General features: G+C 56.6%; 2 protein-coding genes across 10 annotated transcripts; both read right to left on the minus strand.

The window, feature by feature from the left end:
* Window positions 1–131: 131 nt before the first annotated feature.
* PAQR7 (progestin and adipoQ receptor family member 7) lies at window positions 132–7,959 on the minus strand. Of its 8 annotated transcripts, XR_007208028.1 has the most exons (5): window positions 7,503–7,959; window positions 5,783–5,909; window positions 3,296–4,456; window positions 1,516–1,636; window positions 132–961 (listed from the first exon to the last, which is right to left on the minus strand). XR_007208028.1 is itself a non-coding variant. In XM_048327026.1 (3 exons), exons 1-3 carry the CDS (start codon window positions 2,912–2,914, stop codon window positions 282–284), a joined length of 1,428 nt encoding a protein of 475 aa, XP_048182983.1. In that variant the 5' UTR covers window positions 2,915–3,111; the 3' UTR covers window positions 132–281. The 8 variants fall into 8 exon arrangements, 7 of the variants coding, with proteins under 7 accessions (XP_048182983.1, XP_048182984.1, XP_048182985.1 ...); XM_048327026.1 differs by lacking the exons at window positions 3,296–4,456; window positions 5,783–5,909; window positions 7,503–7,959 and adding an exon at window positions 2,288–3,111; XM_048327027.1 differs by lacking the exons at window positions 132–961; window positions 1,516–1,636 and having other exon boundaries at window positions 3,193–4,456.
* Window positions 7,960–8,488: 529 nt separating this feature from the next.
* Window positions 8,489–14,053, minus strand: STMN1 (stathmin 1). Of its 2 annotated transcripts, none has more exons than XM_048327037.1 (5): window positions 13,958–14,053; window positions 11,125–11,195; window positions 10,223–10,395; window positions 9,298–9,489; window positions 8,489–8,997 (listed from the first exon to the last, which is right to left on the minus strand). In XM_048327037.1, exons 2-5 carry the CDS (start codon window positions 11,135–11,137, stop codon window positions 8,929–8,931), a joined length of 447 nt encoding a protein of 148 aa, XP_048182994.1. In that variant the 5' UTR covers window positions 11,138–11,195; window positions 13,958–14,053; the 3' UTR covers window positions 8,489–8,928. The 2 variants fall into 2 exon arrangements, with proteins under 2 accessions (XP_048182994.1, XP_048182995.1); XM_048327038.1 differs by lacking the exon at window positions 13,958–14,053 and adding an exon at window positions 12,677–12,750.
* Between the last annotated feature and the right edge of the window lie 8,624 nt (window positions 14,054–22,677).

Raw genomic sequence — 22,677 nt, forward strand, 5'->3', positions numbered from 1 at the left:
TGGATTTTGGGGCCTGCCTGTGGAGATGGAGCTGGCAGCAGAGTCCCTGCCCTGGGAACGTGGTCCCTGCGCAGCCTGGGCAGGACAGGACAGAGCCCCAGGCTGTGATCCTGACTGAAACACTCAAACCCTTACAAACTCCAGCGTTTTATTTGGATTAGAGCAAAGTTCAGAGAACGGAGAGGTGCGGAGGGCTGCACCAAGGGGTTCACTTCCCCAATTCTGACCACTTCCTTCACAACAGCCGCACTCTGCTGCTGCCCAGGGCGGGCTGAGCTCACTCACCAGTGTTTAATGACCCTGTTCCCTTCCGAGTCCTGCGTGAACAGGGCCTCTGAGCCCAGCTCCAGCTGCAGCCCCCGGGGCTGGCTCTGCCTCGGGCTGGAGCTGCCCCTGGCCCTGTGAGCAATGACCCTGTTCCCTTGGGAGTCCTGGGAGAAGAGCTCCCTGCAGGACCCCCCCTGGGCCCCCACCGTGTTCTGGCCCCGCTCTTTGAGGGGAGAGGAACAAACCCCTCTGGGAGCAGCCCCTGGGACAGGATTGGTGTTCTCAGTCCCAGCAAAACCCATCCCAGAATTAACTCTGCTCCAGTGCTGTGGTTTCCTGCTCCCTGAGGCCGTTTCTTCAGGAAATAACCAGGATTTGTTCCTGGGAGCGATGATCCCATCGTACTCCGAGCCCTGGGAGAAGCTGCAGCACCAGGAATCCCCCCCAGCCCCACAGGAGGCTTTGCTCTGGCTCTCAGACTCCATTTGGAGCTCTGGGGGTTCCAGAGGTGTTTGCCATGCTCGTGATGTGCTCTGCACCCCCTGCTCGGCTCCAGAGGGCTCTTCCCGGGCTCCCTCCAGCTGTGGCAAGGCCAGGATCTTCACAGGGCAGGCAGCCAGAGGAACCCCTGTGTCCTTACAGTCTTTATTTGGGGTGCAGGGAGTCGGCCTGGAGTTTTCTTTGTCTCTTTCATCTGAAAAACGACAGGGAATTGGTTAAAGCAGCCGCATTTCTCAGGGTTAATCAGCACCCACAGCATCACTGCTCTCCTCTGTGTGTCCCTAAGGACTTGTCACCCAGCACCCCACAATAATCCCGTGCTGCTGCAGAGGCTGCTCTGAACAGCACCCAAAGCTCTGCTCTGGCTCCCATCAGCCCCTCAAGTGAGACATGAGAGCTGCACCTTCAGCTGCTCCCGCCCTCGGCTCCTCTGCCTCCCTCCCTCGGCTTTCCTGCCAGGTCCCCTCTGCATTCCCTTTAAAAGCAGCAGCTCAAAGTTACCAAAAAACCCCACAGAACTCCCCCGTGAAGCTGCCCTGGCCTGATGGAGGCAGCAAGTCCCACACTCGCCTCTGAAACCATTTAATATAAAATCCAAGTTCTCAAAACCAGCCAGCTCCTCCTTCTTGGGCCTTCAAACCTTCACCCTCTGCACCACAAAATGAACTTTCCTGCCCAGCAAAGCTGCCAAGAGATGAGAGATGGGTTTGTACCACCTGAACCTCCCTCCCCCGGGGCCCCAGGTACCTGTGTGGGAGCTGAAGAAGGTGGGGATGGTGGTTTGCTTGGTGCCAGGCTGTGGGAGCAGCACCGGGGTGCGTTTCCTCTCGGGAACTCGGGTGGGTGCTTTGATCTTGGCGCTGGGGGGCTGCGGGAAGAAACAAGTGAAAAATATTAATAAATATAAAACCAGCTCTACCCTTCTTCCATCGCTGTGGCACAGCTCCCACCTCCATTACACAGCATCAGAGCCACTGGGGTTGGAAATCCCAGAATAACTGGGGTTGGAAGGGACCTCTGGAGATGCCCCTTGTCAAGGCAGGGTCACCTGGAGCAGGTGGCACAGGAACGCGTCCAGGTGGGTTTGGGATGTCCCCACAGAGGGAGACTCCAGCCCTCTCTGGGCAGCTGTTCCAGGGCTCTGTCCACCCTCATGAAAAGAAGCTTACGTTGAGGTGGAAGCCCTTGTGGTTTAGTTTATGGCCATCGCTCCTCATCCTCTCACTGAACACTCTGGCACCATCCTCTGACACCCCTTGGGGATATTTTCCGGATTGATGGGATCCCCTCTCAGCCTTCCCTTCTCCAGACCGACCAGGCCCAGCTCCCACAGTCTCTCCTCATCAGGGCGATGCTCCAGACCCCGGAATGAATCCTTCTCGATGGAATACAGGATTCAGTGGAGCGAAATGCTCCAACCCTTCCCCAGGAGCCCGCGGGGGTCCCCCGGGGCTGTGCCGACCCCGCCGCGTCCCCTCCGGCTCCCCCGGGCCGCTCCCGGTGCCCGCCCGGGCCTCACCCGCGCCGGGCCCCGCTTCAGCTCGGCCGTGTCCAGCCACACCCCGCAGGCCTCGGCCGGGGCCGCGCCGCCCCCACGCCGGCGCCTCATCCCGGGGCTCCCGGGGCTGCCCCGTTCCCGGGTCCCGCTCCCGGTTTTTTCCCGTTCCCGGGGCTGTCCCGTTCCCGGGTCCCGCTCCCGGTTTTTTCCCGTTCCCGGGGCTGTCCCGTTCCCGAGAATTCCCGCTCCCGGTTTTTTCCCGGTCCCGGTTTCCCGCTCGCGCCGGCCCCGCCCCCACCACGCACCGCGCATGCGCCGCCGGCAGGGATGGACCAATGGGAGACGAGGGGTGGGGCCATAGGCGGGGTGAAGCCACGCCCACACGGGCCCTGCCCTATATAAGGGGCGGCGGCGCCACGGCCGCCTCAGAGCAGCGGGAGCGGCCCTGGGCGGGAGTGGCGGCAGCGGAGGAGCAGCGGCCGCTGAGCTTTGGCAGGAGAGGCCGGGACACAGCGGCTGCGGCAGGCCCGGCCGTGTCCTGCCCCGCGTTTGCCCTCTGTACCCACATCGGGGCGGAAGCAACACCTGTTCCCAGCCCTGACCCAGCGCTGGGGGCCCCGGCCTGCTCCTGGGGCTCCTCCATCGCATCAACCCCTCCTCTCCTCATGCTGTGCCCATCCTGCTCCCACAGGGTAAAGCACAGGGCCCTGCCACTGCATGGACAGCTCTGAAAAACACCCTCAGCCCTATAAGAGGAGCCTGAAATGATAATAAATTAATTTGTCACCTTAGTGGTTCAGACCTCACCTTGGTTTGTTTCCATGGGTTAGATTCTAACAGCGGCCAGATGGCCTCTCCTTACCTCATGCTGGGAGACCTGGCAGCTTCCCAGAGCCTTCCCCAGCCCATCAGGGCACATAAAACACTTTGTTCCGACTGTTTATTCAGAGGTGGACTGAACCCGTGTACCATTCTATGAGCAAGCTGGAACTTATGCTGGATTTAAAAAGCATAAAAAGCATCTCTTACTTTCATTCCCTATAGAAAGCACTTGCTGAGTAACAGCTCATGAAGCAGCATCTCGAGGCTTGGGGCTGGATTTGGGCTGAGCTCACTTCTTCTTTACTCTTCTTTCTTCAACTTCTCCTTCACCCTCCGGGCCATGTAGGCGGCTGTGAGGACAGAGCAGGTGACAGTGAAGAGGAACAGGGCAGAGAAGTCGTGAGCCAGGTCCCCCTGGAGGGAGGAATAGATCTCCTTCCTGGACTCGTAGTCCAGCACCACGGCCTCGATCTGCGCCAGCGTGCAGAGCACCAGGAACACGTGGAAGATCTGGTGGCTCTGCCCGAAGAAGTGGCACTTCCCGGGGAACCACTTCTCGGGGTAGGGATGGGAGAAGAAAAAGGCCCCGATGAGGAAGAAGAGCACCTGGCACTTGTGGTAGAGCAGGGCCAGGTCCGGCCGCGCCGAGGTGCAGATGCGATGGACCACGGGGCTGATGTCCAGCAGGTAGGCCAGGCCCGAGGGCAGCTCCTGGCACAGCCGGCCGGGCAGCGGGCAGGACGGGTGGAAGCGGAACTTGGCGTAGCAGGAGCCGGCACAGGACAGCCAGGCCAGCGCCGCCGCCGCCGGCAGGAAAAAGCCGCGGACGCGCTGGTGCCAGCTGGGCTCGATGGCGTAGTAGAAGTGGCCCAGGGCGCTGCCGTACTGGTAAACGGCCACCCCCACGTAGTCCATGAAGAAGAAGCTGTAGTGCCAGAACTCGGACTTGGCCTGCAGCAGGTGGGCGAGGCTGCTGAACGTCAGGTAGGTGATGGAGGCGGCCAGGATGATGAGCAGGGGCCGCGCGTGCTCGTCCTGCCCGAAGTCCACGTGCTGCCAGAGGCGCTGGAAGCGCAGCAGCAGGACCAGGGCGGCCACCAGGTGTGACCAGACGTTGATGGCCTCGTTGTGCTGCTGGAAGAGCGTGGAGAAGTAGTAGCGCCAGGTCTGGCGCACGGGCCGGTAGCCGCCGTGGATGTAGGGCTTCCAGAACACCGGCGGCACCTCGGAGCTGCTGAGCGTGGCCGGGGCCAGCGGGCCCAGCAGCTGCGGGAGCTGCTTCACGTTGATGAAGAGCCGGCTGAGCTTCTCAGTCACCACCGTTGCCATGATGAGGCCAAAGTCCGGGTCCTCGCCGTGCAAAATTACCTTTGGGAAGGAAAGAAAGTTTTGCTGTGGGGTTTAGTAGGGATTTAAACATAAAAATCGACCAGCAGGGGCTGTTCAAATGCTTGGCCTGGTGTTTTGCCCCCTAGAATCCCCCACAACAGTGGCAGAAAGGAGGCTGAAGGGAGATTTAAGAAGCCCTGAGGCGCCTCTGCTGCACAGACTGTGTGGAGGAGCCCAGAGGACATGAGTATGGGGTTAAATGACACAATAATGAACACACCAGGACACAGCAGTGCCTGGCTCACCCCCCTTCCCTGTAGTTTGGGAACTGCTAAACAAACCAAGCATCTCAAACAAACCTCCCACTCCAGATTTCCCCTCCTGTAAACTGTTTGCAGGGTTTGTCCTTACAAATACCAACAAGCCATGTTCCCACAAGCATCAGGGTGACCTGCTCTGCCTCACGAGGGGCATCTGAGAACAGAAATAACCAACACCACTAACAGGGGCTGCAACTCCTGCATTTGGAGTTTTACCTCCTTTTTTCAGCTCCTGATTTTCCAAGCAGCTTCCCACAAAAACAACGTGGCTCGAGTGAGTTCATCCTGTTGCACTACTGAGGTCCAGCAGCGTCATCTTTGTGAGCAGGAATTTCCATATTTACATTTTGGAAGCTGCTGTCCTTACCCAGATAAAGGCAGCCCTGCCAGCTTGTTCAGCCTTTTCCTAAGAACTTCTTGAACAGAACATGCCCAAAATGAGATTCTCCCCCCACGTTACCTGCTCTTGCTCAGACAAGTCCTGAAGAAAACCTGATTCACTTCCACCTCCAGTGCTAATTTATGCCTCAAGCCCTTGCAAGTGCCATCATTTCAGGGACAGGAAAAGTTCTTCAAAGTTTGGGAACAGGAGGAGGTGGGGATGGGACTGTTTGTTTTTAAAAGCTCTCTAATTTCCTCATCAAAAACAGGCTGTAACTCATTCCTGCCTGGATCTGAGGGGCACAGATGCACAAAAATCCAGGCTCTTTGCTGCTCGATCTCCCTCCCCACTGCCCTTTGCCCACCTCGCCTGATTAGAGGCCCCACATCTCAAACAGCCCCCCCGGCTGGGGCAGCGCCTCACAAAGGGTGATCCCAACCTTCCCTTGGCCTCCCAAACCCTCCCGAAAAGCTGCGACTTTCTTGGGCTGCCAGGGAAAAATTCACCCCCTGAACCTCTTCCGGACTCACAGCTCCCGCTCTGAACCGAAACAGCCCCGAGTGCTGCCACAGACAGAGGGCAAAAGCAGAACCTCGCAAGTTCAGCTGTTTTGACCTAAATTCCACGGGCAGTTCGGAAGCAAACACTGCCCGGAGAACTTGCCTCGGTGCCAGGGCTGCCGCTGCCCTCGAGGACGCCCAGGTGCAGGGGAGGGGGCTCAGCTCCGGCCGTGTCCGACCCCGTTCCGGCTCCCAGAAGAGAAATTCCAGCGGGAAAGGCGGCCCTGGCTCTGCTCGGGGAGATGCCGTGTCAGGAGCAGCGGGGAGCAGCCAAGCACGAGGCAGGAAAAGGAGCAGTGTTTACTTCAGCTCCTCCAAAACTTGTCGGAGCAGGACTTAATTTGCCGAGCTCTTCCCAGCTACCGAGCCTTGAGCAACGCTCCGTTATGAAGGGAGCACATCCTGGAAATCCTTCAGCTGCCTCGTACTCCAAAAAACACCCTCCGCCTCCCCACGAGCTGTCGATAACGCTGCCTCAAACGCCTGGCGTTTCCTCCGGAGCACTTCCTTTCCCCAGCAGCATCCACCCCTCCCGCTGAATTTTTCTGTGATGATAAAGACTCGCCCCCGGCTGTTTACATCCCTGTTTGCTCCCGCCACACAGCGGCACCCAGCCTCCCAAAGCACAGAGAGCTTTCATTTTCAAATCACCACGGGTTTCCTCCAGCCCGGGGATCAGCCCCTGACCCACCTGAGCCCCCGCAGAGCCGCAGCTCCAGCCCTGCCAAACCCGGGCAGCCCAGGATCGTTCTCCCTCCCCGGGGATGCTTCCCCCCGCGGGGCGCGGGTGGGGATGAGGATGAGCAGGGCTTCGGGCCCCTTCCCCTCGCGGTGCCCCCCGGGACCCCCAGCACCGCCCCGGCACCTGCAGAGCGGACCGGACCCGTCCGGCCTCAGCCGCCGCCGCCGCCGCCGGGCCCGCCCCGCCCCGGCCCCGCCGCTGCCTCCGCCCGCTGCTCCGAGCCGCTGCCCCTCCCTTCGCAACCCCGACACGGCTCCACATCCCTCCCTCCCCCCCTTCCTCCACAGGTGGCAGAAGCTGTGGAGCTTTTTTTTTTTTTTTTTTTTTTTGGTCCTTTTTTTTTTTATTTTTAAGGAATCTGCTCCCAGCCCAGCCTTCCCCAGAGGGCCCCTGAGTTCCGTTTTCCTGCCCTGAGCATCCCCCTCCCTTGCCCCACTCTCAGGTCATTGCTGTCCTCTCCCTCCTCGCACCCCCCAGTCTCCCTCCCACCCCTCAAAATTCCCCCCCGGGAGCACTCAGAGACCCCAGACCCGGCTGCGGAGCCCCAGCTCAGCACACGCACGGCAGATACGCGAAGCAGAAGGAAGAGGAGGGAACAGAAGGCCCCGTGCCGAGCTCTGACAGCTCTGGCAAGTTCAAACCTCACATTTAGCATCGCTTTGGGCTCCAACGCCATTTGGGGTTTGGCAGTGCTGCCATTCTCCTCCCCCACATTTGGAGAGAGGAGAAAAAACCCCACATGGCATGTGGGACACTATTTCCTCAGCAGGTGACTACATTAAAATGAAGATCTGCGGGTTTGATTGCTGATTGTGCCTCATTTTGTACTCGGGAGCTGCTCTAGGGTTCCCTCCAGCCTCCATCGCGCCGTGCCGGGTGTTCAGCCTCTCTCCTGGGTGCACTCGCACGCCTGGGCTCAAAGTTCAGCTCTGTTTTCCTGCACTCACCCCACCGGCCGGACCCTGACCCCATCCCCACGGCCTCAGCTTACACAATGCCGGACAGTGTCGGGACGAGCCGCCCCAAGCCCCAGAGCCGCCGCCTCCCTCCCCAGCAGGGAGCAGCACAGACTCTGTCTTACCTCGAGCCGCAGAGATCCGAACGCTCCTGGCAATCCCTCCGAGAACAGAGCCGCTGCAGCATTCCCGGCCATCGAGGAGGGCTGTGCCCCACTGCTCCTCTCGCGGATCAGCTCCGGGGTAAGAACAGCTCCGAAGGGCCCGGTGGGACACGGGAAAAGCTTCCCGAACTGAGGCTCCATCTCCATCACAGCCCACACGACAGTCAAGTGGTCCAGGACTCCGTGAGTCCCTTAAAAAACCAATTCCCTACGGATTTTCCATCCTCAGGTGTCACCTGGGCAGCACCAGCTGCTCGGGGTATGGAGCTAAACTGAAAACAAAGCCGGGAGCCGAGCCAGGGTCGAGGACAGAGGAAGGACTGAGCAAGTGTCCCTGAGACCAGCGGCACCAGTGCCACCTCCACAGGGCTGGGACAGCCCAGGAGCTCCAAGGTGTTTTTTGGGGAGGTTTGAGGTGCCTGTTCACAGCCCCAGTGCAGCCCAAGTACCCGGGGGTGGCCTTAGGGGAAGGGTTTGGGGTGCAACACAGCAATTTTTCCCCCCAATCATCTTTCCTCAGAGCACGAGTACAGCCCCTCCCCTTTCTCACAGACCGGGCTGTGGCAGGTGCTGGGCTCTCTGCCCGGGCACATCTGTGCGACACCAAGACAGAAATGATCCCTTGCCCCAGGAGCCTTTCCCTCGGGGCTGCCCGACCCTCCCAGCACAGAGCAGGTTTCTGCGGTGCCCCACAAGGGCAGGCTCCCCTCCGTCCTGTGGGAACAAGGGCCGTTTGTTGGGGTGTCCCGGCCCGGGGAGGTGGCTCGGGGCCCTCAGAACACAAACACCCAACAGCTGACAAGGGCTGAGGTGTCACACAAAGCTCTGATTGTCACAGCCGGACAATGCCAGGCTCTGGGGCACAGCAGCCGCGCCCAGGGCGGCAGGGAGCCACTCCAGACCTTTCCATCCACCCAGCCCTCGGCTCCTGAGGAAGGAACTCGGGATAACAGCACTGTGCAGCTTTATTGAGTCACTCGGTTACAGCAGTATTTTAGCAGACTGGGACAGTCAGAGATTTTTGTTTGAAGTGTAACAGATATTCAGCATGGAACAGTTACTACAGATTCCTTGCACAAAGGTCTTACAGAGCTGATACAGTACCCGCCATCAACCCAGGAGCGAGGGCACTGGCGTAGAAAAGGATGCAACAAGAAGAAAAAGCTACACTGGAAAAGACAACACTTTAGAAAAGTGACACATGGAAGGTCTCCCCTCTAGCCCCCAAAGCAAGTGTACAGTTTGAATCTAATTTTACAGTTCTACATCAGTTTCTAAGAAACTTAAAAACCAAATATATAACCGAACCAAAACCAAAGATAAAACCACTGGCCAGTACAGTCTTTGGATATTTGGAGGAGGGGGAGAGTCAGTTTCCAGAACGGAGTCAGTCGGTCTCGGCCTCGCCGGGGTCTTTCCCTTCTTTGTTCTTTCGAACCTCTTCCACATGCTTGTCCTGAAAAACAGCAGCAGGAAGCTGTGAGATCCTGGGAAAGGCTTCCCACACCACTGGGGGACACCGAGTGGGTACAGGGTGCAGCTTTAGGGGAGAAGCTGCTCCAACTCCATCCCTCCCTCTCATAAAGAGCTGGAATTCTGCAAACCCTTTTGCAGATTTCATATCCAGACCACACCACCAACAGCTCTCCCACCTGTTCACGGTACCCTCCTCACTTGGATGTTTTTTGGGGGGGTTTTACCCACTTTTCCCAGCAGGGAGCATGGACAGCTCCCTCTCCCAGGGCTCCACACCCACCTTCTCCCGCAAGCGCTCCAGCTTGGCAGCCATTTGTGCCTCACGGTTCTCTTTGTTGGCTTCCATTTTGTGGGTCAGCTTCTCCTCTGCCATTTTGCTGAAGTTGTTGTTCTCCTCGATGGCTTTCTGCAGCACCTCCTTCTCATGCTCCCGCTTCTCTGCCAGCTGCTTCAGCACTTCTGCCTCGTGGGACTGACAAGACACAGGGCAGGCTCTGAGGGCAGGGCAGGGCACCCACAGGGGCCACAGGAGCTGCCCCGGCCGCTCAGAGGATTTTCTGCTGTTTGGCTGCAAACAGGAGCCCGGTGCTGCAGGACACAGCTCCCAGGGCTTCCCCCACCCACCCACAGAACCTGCAAAGCTCAGTTTCTGTCATTACTTGCAGATTTTGTTAAATGGGATCTTTCTGGAGAGAGAACATGGATTCGATGTTAACGTTGACAGAACTTTCCTTGAAGACTCTCCCTTCTCAGAGTGGTGAATCATTGGGATTCAGGTCAGGCTGACTTCAATCAAAGCCTCGCCACCCTCAAGGGCTCCAGGCTGCACCCCCAGCCACATCTTTCATCACTCAGACAATTTATTCCCAAACTTCTCATTACAGATTCACTGCTGCGTTTTCTAGGAGAAAATTAATCTGTTCTGGTGTTAATAGACAAGAAAAACAGCTTCTTCCTGAAAGAGCTGCTCCTCTCAGCTACGTTTCCTCCCAGTTTTCCTTCAAAATCAGTTTGGAATCAAAGCCATGGTTCTGCAGACTGTATTAAAGCTTCCTAAGAGCCCCAGGGATTCCATTAACAAGTTCCACTAATATTCCACTTGACATTAAAAAAAACCCCACTTATCCCAAGCAACAAATAAAAAAAGAGCCCAAAACCCCCCAAAACTGGCGGAGCAGAGCTCACTTCAGCTGCTCCAGATCTACCTTGCGTCTCTCCTCTGCTGCTTCCAGCTTCTTCTGGATCTCTTCCAATGACACATCCTTCTTCTTTGGGGGAGACAGAGGGAATTCTGCCACAGCCTCTTTCGAGGGGGGGCTGAGGATCAGCTCAAAGGCCTGCCCAGAGGCTCGCTTCTCCAGCTCCTTCACTTGGATATCTGGGAATGGGGGGAATAAAGCCAGAAAAACAGCATTTTATGCAGGAACTGGCTCAGGTGACACTAGAAACAGCCTTCCAAAATTCAGCACCACGAAGCTCCCTGAGGGAGGGCATCCAGGACAGGAGTTTTGTTTCCAGCACAGCAATACTGCTCAAAAACGGGGCAATTTTCTTTGCAATCCTTCCTCGATCCTACATCACCCAAGCACCTAATGTTTTATTTTAGCCTTCAACATCCCAAGCCACGAAAACAAGTTCATTAGCTCAAATCAAAAAATCATTCTCTATCCAGTGACAAACCTGAGGACGAATTTCCAGGCGTTTGCCTGGAACCCGAGAGAGCCAAGAACTAAAAAATCCAATTTTTAGAGAAATCTGCAGGCAGGGCTTTCTCTCCCAATCCTGCACCAGGCTCGTCAGCCCTGCACGGTGTCAGCTGCACCCGCGTGGTCCCTGAGATGCCTCGGTGACAGCCAGCTCTGCCGGGGGAGCAGATGGCTGCAGGGAGCTGAAGCCCATCTGCTGCCAGACTCCTCTTTTGGGGTGTTTTCACAACCACCCAGCTTCAACAGCCTCACCCAAGATGGGAGAAAAAGCCTGGTGGTGGCAGCTTATTTCACTAGATTCGGGTTTTAAGTTATTCCCGAGGAAATTAAGAGGCAAAAAAAAAAAAAAAAAAAAACCAAAAAAAAAACGACAAGAGCATTTAGCACGTAATTCTACCTACCAGAAGTAGCCATGGCCAAGAAAATAAGAGTCCAGAAGCCAACCCTGGGAGAAGGTCAGTTGGGTGGTTTCCTAGATAACAAAGAGATGTGCTTTTCAACAGCCAGCACAGGGATCCTGCTCCTTCTAATAAAAACTGCTAAACATAATTAGAGCTGCTGAACAAAAGGCAGTCAAGGTAGGTCACTGCAGTCAATGATTCCAGGTATTTTGTGGGGCTGACAGACAGTACTGGGAATACTGAGGAGGTTATGGAATTACTGGTGTTGCGGGATCTGTATGATATCCAAGCATCTTCAATCTGTTTTATTCCACCGTAATTAAGACACTCAAACAAAGACCCACGTTTTACCACGGCGCTGTGGGGATTTCACTGCTCTCACACACAGATAAGAGCTCTCCGAATTTAAAAATGACGCACTACAGGACAGCACAGCCAGGATACCTGCTACTCCCTAAGGATCTGAAATGTGCGCAAGCGAGCTCATTTAAAATTCGCTTTTAATTGCGCAGCTCAAGTCAGATCCTTCACACCGCGGCAGACAGCGAGGGCGCACACCGCCCAGGACACCTTGCGAAAACGGAGGCGCCGTAAAAAACCGCCACAAAACGGTCCAGCAACCGTCAAAAAGAAAAGAAAAAACCGGTTTTTGGCGGGGGGGGGGGTGGTTTTGAAGGGGCGCCGCTGCGGGGTCCGGGCGGGGGCCGGGGCGCGGAGGCGGGCGGCGCTGGGCACCGCGCGCCCCCGGGCCCGGGCCCCGCCCACCGCGCGCCCGCAGCCAATCCCCGCCGAGGCGCCCCGCGGAGGCCCCGCCCCCGCCCCGCCCCCGCCCCTCCGACCGCACCGAATTCAAACCGCCGGGGAGAGCGCGCGCGCGCCCGCGCGAGGGGGCTCGAGGGAGGGGGCGGGGCCAACGCCAACATCCGGGCACCTGCCGCCCCCCGCCTCAGGTGCGGGGCCGCCCCCCCCCCCCCCCCCCGCCCGCCTCAGCCCCTCAGGGGCGAAGGGGGACGGGGAGCGCTGGGGAGCGACATGGGGACAGGGGGGCTCCGAGAGGGTCCCCCACGGCTCGATGGCGTCGGGGCGCGGTCGCCCGGACACCGCCCCTTCCCCAGTAACAATGGCGTGGAGGGGAGGGGGCGCCGCTGCCGCGAGTAGGGCGTCGCCCCTCGCTGAGGGACAATAGACACCCCCTTCCCCTCAGCTATCGGGGCGCGAGGAGACAGGGACACATACGAGGGATGCCCCCCATTGTCTCCCTTCCCTTTGTCACCGCGACGCCCCAAAATCGGGCGGCGACGCGATGCCCGCGAGCGGGGACAAAAGCCACCCCCGCCTCGAGCGCCTGCGAAACGCCCCGCAGCCCCCCCTCACCTTGACACCCACCCTCGGGACCACTCCGCCGCCCGCATCAACGGGGCGCCGGACACCCGTGAGAGCACCGACATTTCCTCCTCCGCCTTCCCAAGGCGCGGCGGGGGGAGCCCCGCGGCCGCGGCCCGCCCGTGCCCGCTCCCCGCTCCCCGCTCCAGCGGCCCCGCCGCGCACCCACCTGCCCGCGCCGCCGCTCCGGCCACACTCAGCTCGCACCCGCCCCGCCGCGCACAAAAGCGCCAAACAAAGGCACGTGACCCGCCCCGCCCCGCCCCGATTGGCCGAGCCCCGCCGGCACGTGCCGCCCGTTGCGGGTGGGGGGGGGGGGGGGGGGAGGGGCTCGCGCCCACCCCTCACAAGCGTTCCCCCCCCCACTGGAGCCCCCCCCGCCCCTGGCGCGCGGGGCATGCCGGGAGTTGTAGTTCGCGCCCGGCCGGGGGCGGCGGCCCCCGCGCTTGGGCCGGGCCGGGCCGGGGGTGCGGGGCCGAACCGCGACGTCCCCCGGGCCCCAGGGACCTCCCCGACCCCCAGAGCCCCGCGCTGGGATCCCGCTCCTGCCCCCAGAGCTGCTGGGACTCCCTTTGTGTCTCGCCCCTGCGGTGGGGAGGACAGGGGCATCAGGGCTGGTGCTGCGGCCAGGGGTGTCCGACCCCACAGGGGGAATGGTGGGAGTGGAGCTGTGGCTGGGATGACCAGAGCTGCGGCCACCTCGTGGCCATGGTCACCTCAGAGCCATGGTCACCCGAAGCCACAGTCACCACAAGATCACAGTCACCTCAGATCCATGGTCACCTCAGAGGCACAGCCACAGATCTTCAGGCCATGGCTACCTCGGAGCCACAGCCACTTGCCTTGAGACCTTGGTCACCTCTCAGATGCGGTCACCTACATTAGGGCATGGCCACCTTGGGGGCCACAGTAACTTCAGGGCTCTTGGTCATCATCGAGATGACCACCATGTCCCTTCGGTTACCTCGGGTCACGGCCGCCACAGGACAACCCCAAAGATACCCCGCAGTGTTTTGGGGGCCAGGCCACCCTCTCCTTTGGGGTGACACCAGCGAGCCCAAGCACATCCAAATAAAACATCATTTGTGCAGATTCCATGGAATGGGCACAGTGGCTCCACACGGATCTGCCCTGGGAGTGTTCCCTGTCCCAGGATAACGCCACTGCCAGCCCCAGAGGAGCGTTTCACTCCCAATCGTGCTTCACACACATTCACTCCATGTCCGCATGTTCCACACAATGAATCCCGTGCAATTCCCGTGGGTGGTTTCCACACCAAGAGTCAATCCACACAAAAGGCAGATGGACACACAGCAAAATCCTCTGCTACAGCCCCAGCCCAGCAGCCTCCACACCCACAATCCCAAAAAAAGGACTTTTCTGGGACCCCCCCCTTGTCGTGCACCCTCTTAAACCCAAGGATTTTGCACCCAAAAAAGAGGAATCCTACCTTGCGGAAGGTTAATATTGTGACAGAAAGGCAGGAAGCTTTCAAAACAGAGATTATTTTAAACACTTGCCCTGTTTTTTGCTGATCTGACGTCTATTTCCATGGAAACCACATCCAGCCGCCGAGCTGCTAGAATTGGGAGAGGCTTCTGCCGGAGTGGGCATGGGAAGAGCCATTTTCCAGCTGCGTGGTAGAACCTTTTCGTGGGATTGACGGGACCCCAGGTTCAAAATCTGAAACCTGAAGCGGCCTCTTGGCCCTTTGGGATCGTTCCTGGCAGCTCCGTGGGGCTCCCGGCTCCATCCCAGGGAAAACACATCCATGTCCCCCGCAACACACGTGTTCTCCAAGGAAACGTCTTGAGTGCTTGGATGAAACGTTGTGGGAGACAAAGCAGCCAAGAGCCCCTGCCACCAGGCTGTGTTTCACTTTATCATTTATTAATTACCGCCCGTGCAGCCCAACAGTGTGTTGGAGGCTTTAATATTAATGCTTTTGAGTCAAATCAATGAGCTTATCCTGGGATGATCCCTGGATTTCCCAGAGGAAACGAGGCTTCCTGGGCTTGGGGCTTTTGGTCTGGTACCTGTGCGAGGGCCCTGAGTCAGTGCTCACCCCTGGGGAGAGGAGGAGGAAATTCCCTTTGCAGCTTTTGAAGGAGGGATGCAGGCTGAGATAAAGCTACGAGCCATGCCAGCGCTTCCCAGCTGATTGTCTGGGGGAAAAAGGAAGGAAAAAACGGAAGAAAAAGACCTGACTGTAGCTTACCTTCCTCTGCAGATTGGCTTAAAAGCCAAAAATATTTCCTTCGGGTAAGAACTGTCTTATGTAAGAGGCAACTTATTGACGAGCTGGGAAGAGGATTTGGGACCTGCTCTCAGCTCTGGCATTTTCCATGCCCTATCTTTTAGGATGAGGCTCTTCCCCAACCCCTTTACAACACCTGCCACCACCGGTTTTGATTTGAACCAAAATCTTTGAGCTCTGTTGTGATACAAAGAGAAACAAGAGCTCCCAGCAGGTGGAAAGACACGGAGGCAATCTCATTTTTGGCCTTGTTGCAAGAGTGGTTTTATTTTGGGAGCGTTTCATAAACCCTGTTTGTTTATGTGGCATTTATTTTTGCCTGATCTCGAGGAGAATGGAGTATATGAAAAGCTTTTATTTAATTTGCATTTGATTTGTGTTTATTGACACATTTAGTGCGGTTCCAAGCAGAGTCTTCCCTCCTCAGCATGTGGCTGTGGTAGTTTTTTATCAACTGGATTCCTTACCACCAACAAAAGCTTTTTTTTTTTTGCTTTAATCCCAGTTTTACCACTAGAAGAGCAGGCAGCAGTGGGAGAAACATCCTCCAACACGTCCCATTTAGCCCCAAAACGGGTTGGAGAAGAAAAGCACCATTTCAAGCCCGAATTTAACATCAGAATGAATTTCTGGTAGATGAATTTATGCCTTTTGAGGAAAATAAAGGATCCCAGCAGGACCTGCAGAAGATACTCCCAGAGCAGAAAGGACAAAGGCTCTGTAAATTGGGAATATGACCAGTGGCTGTGGAGAATCCCAGCTGGTGATAACAGCACCCACTTCAAATCGTGTCCCCTCTCAGTGCTCCAGGGGGGCTCAACCCCACCAAAAACCAAACCCGAGGCCCCTCAGCTCTGGGTGAAACACAAAAACCCAGGTCTCAGCAGAGGGCTCCTGGTACGTGTGAATTTAGGACGTGACGTGATCAGATTTAGCCCAAAGATTAAAGCCTCTCCTCTGATGTGCTTATCAAAACACCCCACAAAGAGACTGACATAATTAGGTGACAACTCAGCCCACGGCAGCTCTTTTAACTTGCAAAAATATTTAATCTCCAATAACAAAATGTGGTTTCTGAGTATTAAATTGCCAGCCTTAAGCACTGGTGGTGGTGGAGGGACTGACAGCTTATTTGTTAAACAGAGGATGTTTTAGAGCACCTTGGTTAGTGATACTTGCAAGGGTTTGCTAGGGCTGGCAGCAGCCCTGATTAGCAAAGTTTATTTTAAAACTAGAAATCCAGGATATTATTTAACCTGAGTGGATCAGTTTAAGAGATTTAATAGCCAGCCTGCTGAGGGAAGCAGGATTTTAAGAGGAACTCAGAGGTAGAGAAGGGCTCCAAGATTCCTTTCAATCCACTCAATGGTCTTAGAGGTTTTTTCCAACCTTAAAAATTCTTGATCTTCAGATAAAAATACACTTTAATCCAAACGCAGCCGAGGAGCCCACGGAACTGAAGAACAAACCAAGACTTTTAGGGAGTGTCTCCCTCACAATGAAAGCTTTTCCACAGGCAGGAAACGTTTAAGGTAATTGATATTTGTTTACTGGAGGTGTTTAGGCTGGTACTATATTTATGCTGAAAAACACCATTAAGAAAATGTTCCCTTCGGAATAAATTTGCACTTCCCAATGTGCTGTTGGAAATAATGGAATTTTTGCGAATCAGACAGGTTGTTTTTTTGAGAAATTCACTCGGAATCTGTTAATTCCTCCCTTAAATGAGACGAGGAAAAGTGCTGAGCACAGATGGCAACCGCGCCTGCAGCCACAGGGATGAAAATATCAATTAATTGCTTTGATATTGGGGCAACAGAGCCCTGAAATGTCCCGTTCACCCCTTCAGATGCAGCCACGGGGCTGCATTGCCTGATAGCCAAATTCTGCGGTGATGGGTGTGACGAGGCTCTGGAGAACAAGAAGAATGGGAGATATGAATGAAATAAAGACAGAGGCTGCAGGAACACTGTTCCCCTCCTAAAAAATACCCAAACACTCAGAAAGGGCCACAGACCCTAAAATAAGGCTGGGGGTCCTCACCACGAGCAGCTTCATCCCCACTGCAGCAGGGTCTGGTTTTTCCCCTGAACTGATCTGCCTTTGACCCAGCCTGGGTCAGGAGCAGCAGAATTCCCTTCCCAGCCTGCCCGTGGATGTTTCCCACCCTTTAATCCCTAAGAAAATGGGGGTTCACAGGCCCAAACCCCTGCCTGCTGTTCTCCCCCAGCTCTCAGCTTTGCGAGCTGCCCCTCCGATAAACCCGAGCTCGGCGGCACGAATTCCACAAGTTTCTTGGAAACAGATGGCTGGGGAGAGGCAGGGGCGAGGGAAGGGCTCCATCACAAGCCCAACTATTATTAGAGAGCAGAGGCTTCGCACCAGCCCCGCTCCCGGAGCCGCTCCCGGGCCCCAGCGCTGATCCCGCAGGACATTCCCATCCGTGCAGGTGCGTTCTCCCTGCCTAGAGCAAGCCCAGCTCCGTGCGGGTGCTGCTCCCACCCCCGCCCCGTGTCCAGAAACACATTTTGGGAGCCATCCTGGAGATCCCCTCACGCTGCTCCCCCCTCTCCTCGCTCCCAACCCAGCCTCGACGCATTTCTCTGCACCCTCCCCGCTTTTCCCGTTCTGCTCCAAACCCGAGCCCGCAAATTTGCATTCCCATATGGAGCACCGGGAGCTTCTGCTATTCCAGGAAGCCCGTAAACATCTCGCTGCCGAGGGTTCAAAAATAGCCGTGCTGCTCCGAGCGGCATCACCCTGCGAGCGCGGCGGGCTGGGCAGGAGCACGAGGGAGAGGGCTCCGGGTTTGGGGTTTTTCCGTGCACTAATTCCATTCCCAGAGTGTCAGAGGCAGCCATTTCAGCTGGGATGCAGCAAAGGAGACGGTGGGATTTTGACAACCACATGGAATAGCAATGCATGGAGGAGCTATAAAATATTCAACAGCCACAGAACATTCCAGCACAGACATTTGCCGTGGATCTTTGGAAATGGGGGGGGGGGGGGGGGGGGGGGGGGGGGGGAGCTGAAGAAAGGCTGGGTATATCACTAATTATTCCCCAGCTCCTTATTAGTTGCTTGAATTTAAAGTATGGATTCAGCTCCACCAGCAGCTCAGCAAGCCCATTGTGCTATTAATACTTCCTTGGCGTGATATGGTTAAAAATACTCCCACCCTTTCAAGACAAAATGTGGCTTGGAAGTGTCACGAGGGGAGGAGTTGAGGGATGGAAATCCTCTTAAAGGAATATGACTTCCCCAATATCAAACAAACAAAATGAATGGGCTCTTGAGAGCCCCCAGACCGAGCCTGTTCCCACAAAGAGCAAATCCGAAAATAATTCTCAGTGCAGAGCTCTCGGGCCACCTGAAATCAGAGCAGTTTCCCAGGCAAAATCGGTGCACAGCCAAATGGGAACAGGGGTTTTATTTTTCAGGAGCTCTCCCGCCTGGGGGAACAGGTGGGTTTGCAGCTCTCAAGTGCCTGGGTCCTGCAGACTCACGGCGACGAGGCTGAAATTCCGGCCAAAAGGCAGGATTTTGAAGTGTCCCCCCCTCCTCACATCCAGGGAATGCAGCAGATCCCAGAGCAACAGCCACAGCTCGTTTTTCCGTGGAGTATCTGTAGGCATTTATGGGTGGGATCTATCAGACACCAGGGCCTCTTCCCACAGGATTTGTGAGCCAAGGAATTGAGTCTGGGTGCCGGGGCTGTGGCACCTTTGGACTTCAGTCCAGATCTGCGCTTCCACATTTCAGACCCTCTCAGGACAATGAGCAGCTCCCCTCCCATCTGCCCCGACAATTCCGCATCCAAATGGGTTAATTCCTGCTCCCTTCCCCTGGAATCTCAGCAATACCAGCGTGGAAACAATACCTGCACTTAACATTTGCTCCGTGCTGCTTGATTCCTTTTTCCCCCTACTAATTTGAACCCATGATAGATCAATATATAAATTAGAAGACAAAAGAACCCGACACATGCACTGTGGCTGGGAGAACAGACAAAGCCAGACTTTCTGGTGGAAAAACATCCATCTTTTATACAACAAACCAGCAATCTGCTGCTCTACGCCAAAACCAACACCCTGAGAGGCACCCCCGTGCGATGGGCAACACAAAGGCTTTGTTTTAATTAAATTAAAAATAAATAACCGCCCCCAAAAACAACCCCCAGCCAAAGCCTTGTGTGGTGAATGTTGTCAGAGGGTTGTGATTGACACGAGACAGCCTGAAGGGGTTTGGGGGCTCTGGTGTCACCCAGGGAGGGCTGTTGACAGTCTCAGCACCCTGGTCTGGGATGAAAATATGAGCTAAAGGGTTAAAAAGGAGGATTTGGGGTCTCCTCCACACCCAGCTCCCCACTTTCCATCACACTGAGGGGAAAGGCAGGAGCCAGCATCCACAGGCTGAGCTCAGCCTGTCCTTCCTAACATGGGGGAAAGCTGGATCTGGACCAAAATGCATCATTTCAGTCTGTCTCAGTGGCTTTTTCAGAGCAGAGAGACCTCACACAGCCCCTTCTCTCCCTCAGTTTCCCTCCTCAGCCCTTCTCCCCCCTGTTTATTCAGGAATCATCCCTGGCATAGCAAGAGACAGCTCCAGCCCGAAATGGGGCTTCTGCTGCAGAGGGAAAACTGCTGGAAAAACCAATTGTGCCTCAAAAATCCCCTGGGTGCAGCTGGCTGAGGGAACAGGAGCCCTCCTGGCCCGTGGTGGTGCATTTTGGAGGGCAGGGAATGGGGGGAGCACCGTGCCTGCAGCTTGGAGCTGCTCCAGATCCCGAGGGTCTGTCCTGCCCCAGGGCCCAGCGTGGGAGGAACGTGGGAAGATTTCGACGTGGAGCTGACTCCCTCGTGACTGGGAGCATGCAGGCTCCTCAGCTTGAGGATTAGATGATAAAAATTCACTTCAGAGAACAAGAAACTTGATTTTCCTTCAGGATTTCACCCAGAGCAAAATTGTGATTTTTCCGGTGGGGAAAAAAAGGAAGTCCAACATGAAAGCAAGTGAATACTCACCAATCAAAGGGATTTAGGGAATTCTGCTCAAGGAGGTGCTGCCTGGGGTTGGGGTTGGGGCAGCGCCGCACCTGTGTCCACGCTGGTCTTCGGGGCTGGACACTGAGCCCCCAGAGCTCATGTGTCCCCACTGCTCCCACTGGGCTCAGCTGGAAGGGCCCTGCACCTCCACGGGCTGTTGTGAATCCAGGCCTTACTATTTCCTTTAAAAACACAAGAAAAAGGGAAAGAAAAAACAAAAATCAACAAAAACCACGAGAGCCTTACGGTAATTACAAGGAGGTTTAACACGTGTCTGGATTTGCATTAATTAAATCGACGGGGAAGCTCCAATTGAGCAAATGAGGTTTTCTGTAAATGGCAGCGAGAGCTGGAGCTGGGAACTCCGGTTTGCTGCAGGATGTGCAGGGATGTGCTGCTGGAAGGGGCTTCCAGGAGGCAGGGAGCCGCAGGGGTGGGCAGGAGCTCTGAGGTGTGAGGAGCTGGGAGTGTGGCTGTGCTGACTCTGTGGGATTTCAGCTGCAGGAGTGGGAAGCTTTGGGGTGGAGGCCGGTGGGAGAGCGCAGAGAAGCCGTGGGGAGAAGGAATGTGCCCATTCATACCCCAGCCATGCTGCAAGCACAGCTGTGAGGGGAATATCAATGGGCAGCGTGGTTTGTTTTGTTGGGGGTTTGGGGTTTTTTGTTTGTTTTTAAAGCCACCGGTTTGAATATCGGAGCGGGGCAGCCACACCGGGATGCTCGGCTGGAAGGGAATCTTCCAACATCCCTCGGGGTAGGGGGCGGCTGGGCTGCCATCCTGCAGGTGGGGGCCCCCAGGGCCGACCCCCCAAAGTAATGGGGTCGGTATTTCCTTCCCACATCCCTGAGAAACAAAATCCCTCTGGATTTAGGGGTGCAAAACCCGCTAGTTCACATTCAAACCCAAACCTCGGTGCTGGCAGCCCAGAGGTGCTGCTGGAGGCAGATCACATCCTGGCATAACCTTTAACTCCTGCTTTTGGCCACAAAACCTCCCTGTGTGGCACAGGCAGCCTGGAGCAGCCTGGGACACCCCAAAGAGTCCCATCCTGTCGCTGGGAATGATCTCAGTGCCTGCCTGGGAAGCACCAGCTCCGGCAGAGCTCTCGCAGCCCCTTCCTTTCCCGTCAGCAAAGCAAGCCCAGGAAGCTGGGATTGGGGATGTGCTGGGTTTGGGCTGGGGCAGGGTTAATTTCCCTGCAATGGCTGGGCTGGGGCCGTGTTTGGGTTTGTGCTGAACGCAGGGTTGATAACACAGAGATGTTTTGTTGTCTCTGAGCAGCCTTTGAACAGTGCCAAGGCCTTTCCTGCTCCTCATGTCATCCCCGGGGACCAGGCTGGGGGTGCACAGCGAGTTTGGAGGGGACACAGCCAGGACAGGTGACCCTGACTGACCCCAGGGATATCCCAGACCATGCTCAGGATATAAACCAGGAGGAAGAAGGATGAAGGGGGGAACGCTGGGAGGGATGGGTTTGTCTTCCCAACTCACCCTCGGAAGTGTCTGAACCCCTGCTTGCCCATGGGAAGCAGGGAATGAATTCCTGGCTTTCCCCTGCTTGCACACACAGCTTTTGCTTTCCCTATTAAACCGTCTTTATCTCAACCCACCGGTTTCCTCAGCTCTCTGATTCTCTCCCCCATCCCAGCGGCTGCGTGGGGCTGCGATTAGAGCACGCCAGGGAAACACCTTCCTGGTGAGCCCCGCCGGGATTTGTGCCGCATCCTGCACGGCCGCTGGCCCCGGGGCTGCCGCTGTGATGGAGATCTGGAGCAAAGCGCTGCTTGGGAGAGAGCCTGGGCGAGGAGATGGCTCCGGGCTGCATTTTAAAGCAGATGCAGTGAGTCAGTGAATTAGGAGAATGCCCTGCGAGGGCTCCTGCACCATCCCACAGAGAACAGAGGCCGGTGGAGCAGAGAGAGGAGGGTGTCTGCCCTGCCCAAGCGGCCTCAGGGCTTTTTTGAACTCTTTTCTGGCAGGATTTTTCTTCAGATGCACAGAACCAATGCGGGAGTGTGCTGGTGGCCAGCTCTGGAGCGGGGAGCAGAGGGATGTGGGGCAGAGAGGAGGATCCCTGGCATGGGGGACGGGAAGGAGCAGCTCCCCGAGAACCGAAGGGTTAACGAACGCCAGAGCCCCCCCTGAGCAGAGTCGGTGTCTGCCACCCCCTTCCGAAAGCCTTTACATAAGAGCCCTGCAGAATTTACAGCCTGTCTCAGCTGTGCCACGGCCGGGCCGCTCCCCGGGGGCTGCCAGCGCCGAGCCCGGCCCCGCCAGGAAAATGGGATTTGATTTCTGCACCAGCCACTGTCTCTCGCTGTTAGACCGGGACCTGTCGGGCTCTGCGCGTACCCCCCCCGGCTCAGCCGCACGATTCATCACACCCAGCGACCTTGAATGTCCCCCAGCCACCCCAGCACGGCAGCACAGCCCTGTCCCCACGGGCTGCCACACCCCAGCCTGAGCACAGGGCTGGAAACGCTGGTTTAGGTGTAAAACGTCTAAAAATTAATATCTGGAAGGCTTAAAAGCCGCTGGGTCTTGTGGTTCTGCTCACATCAGTCCTTTGTGTGTCACTGGAGGAGACATTAAAGATGATGTCCTGTCTGCTGGATGTCCCCTCTGCTGCTGCAGGTGCTGTGCCTTCCCCCGAGGCCATCCTGGAGCATCCTGGAGCATCCCCAGCCCCAGGGCTCGTCCTTCACTCAGTGGCTGGGAGCTGAGGACGTTCCTGTCACGGTGACTAGAATAACTCCGGCCCTGGAGGAGCGAGATGCTGCTTTTCCATTCCCTTCCTCCCCTGGGAACGGGCTTTGCTGGCGCTCGTGTCACCCCCTGTCGCCTGCAGCTCCTCTCGGGGATGGCAGG

Source organism: Corvus hawaiiensis, chromosome 23 (genome assembly GCF_020740725.1).
Source record: "Corvus hawaiiensis isolate bCorHaw1 chromosome 23, bCorHaw1.pri.cur, whole genome shotgun sequence".
NCBI lineage: Eukaryota > Metazoa > Chordata > Aves > Passeriformes > Corvidae > Corvus > Corvus hawaiiensis.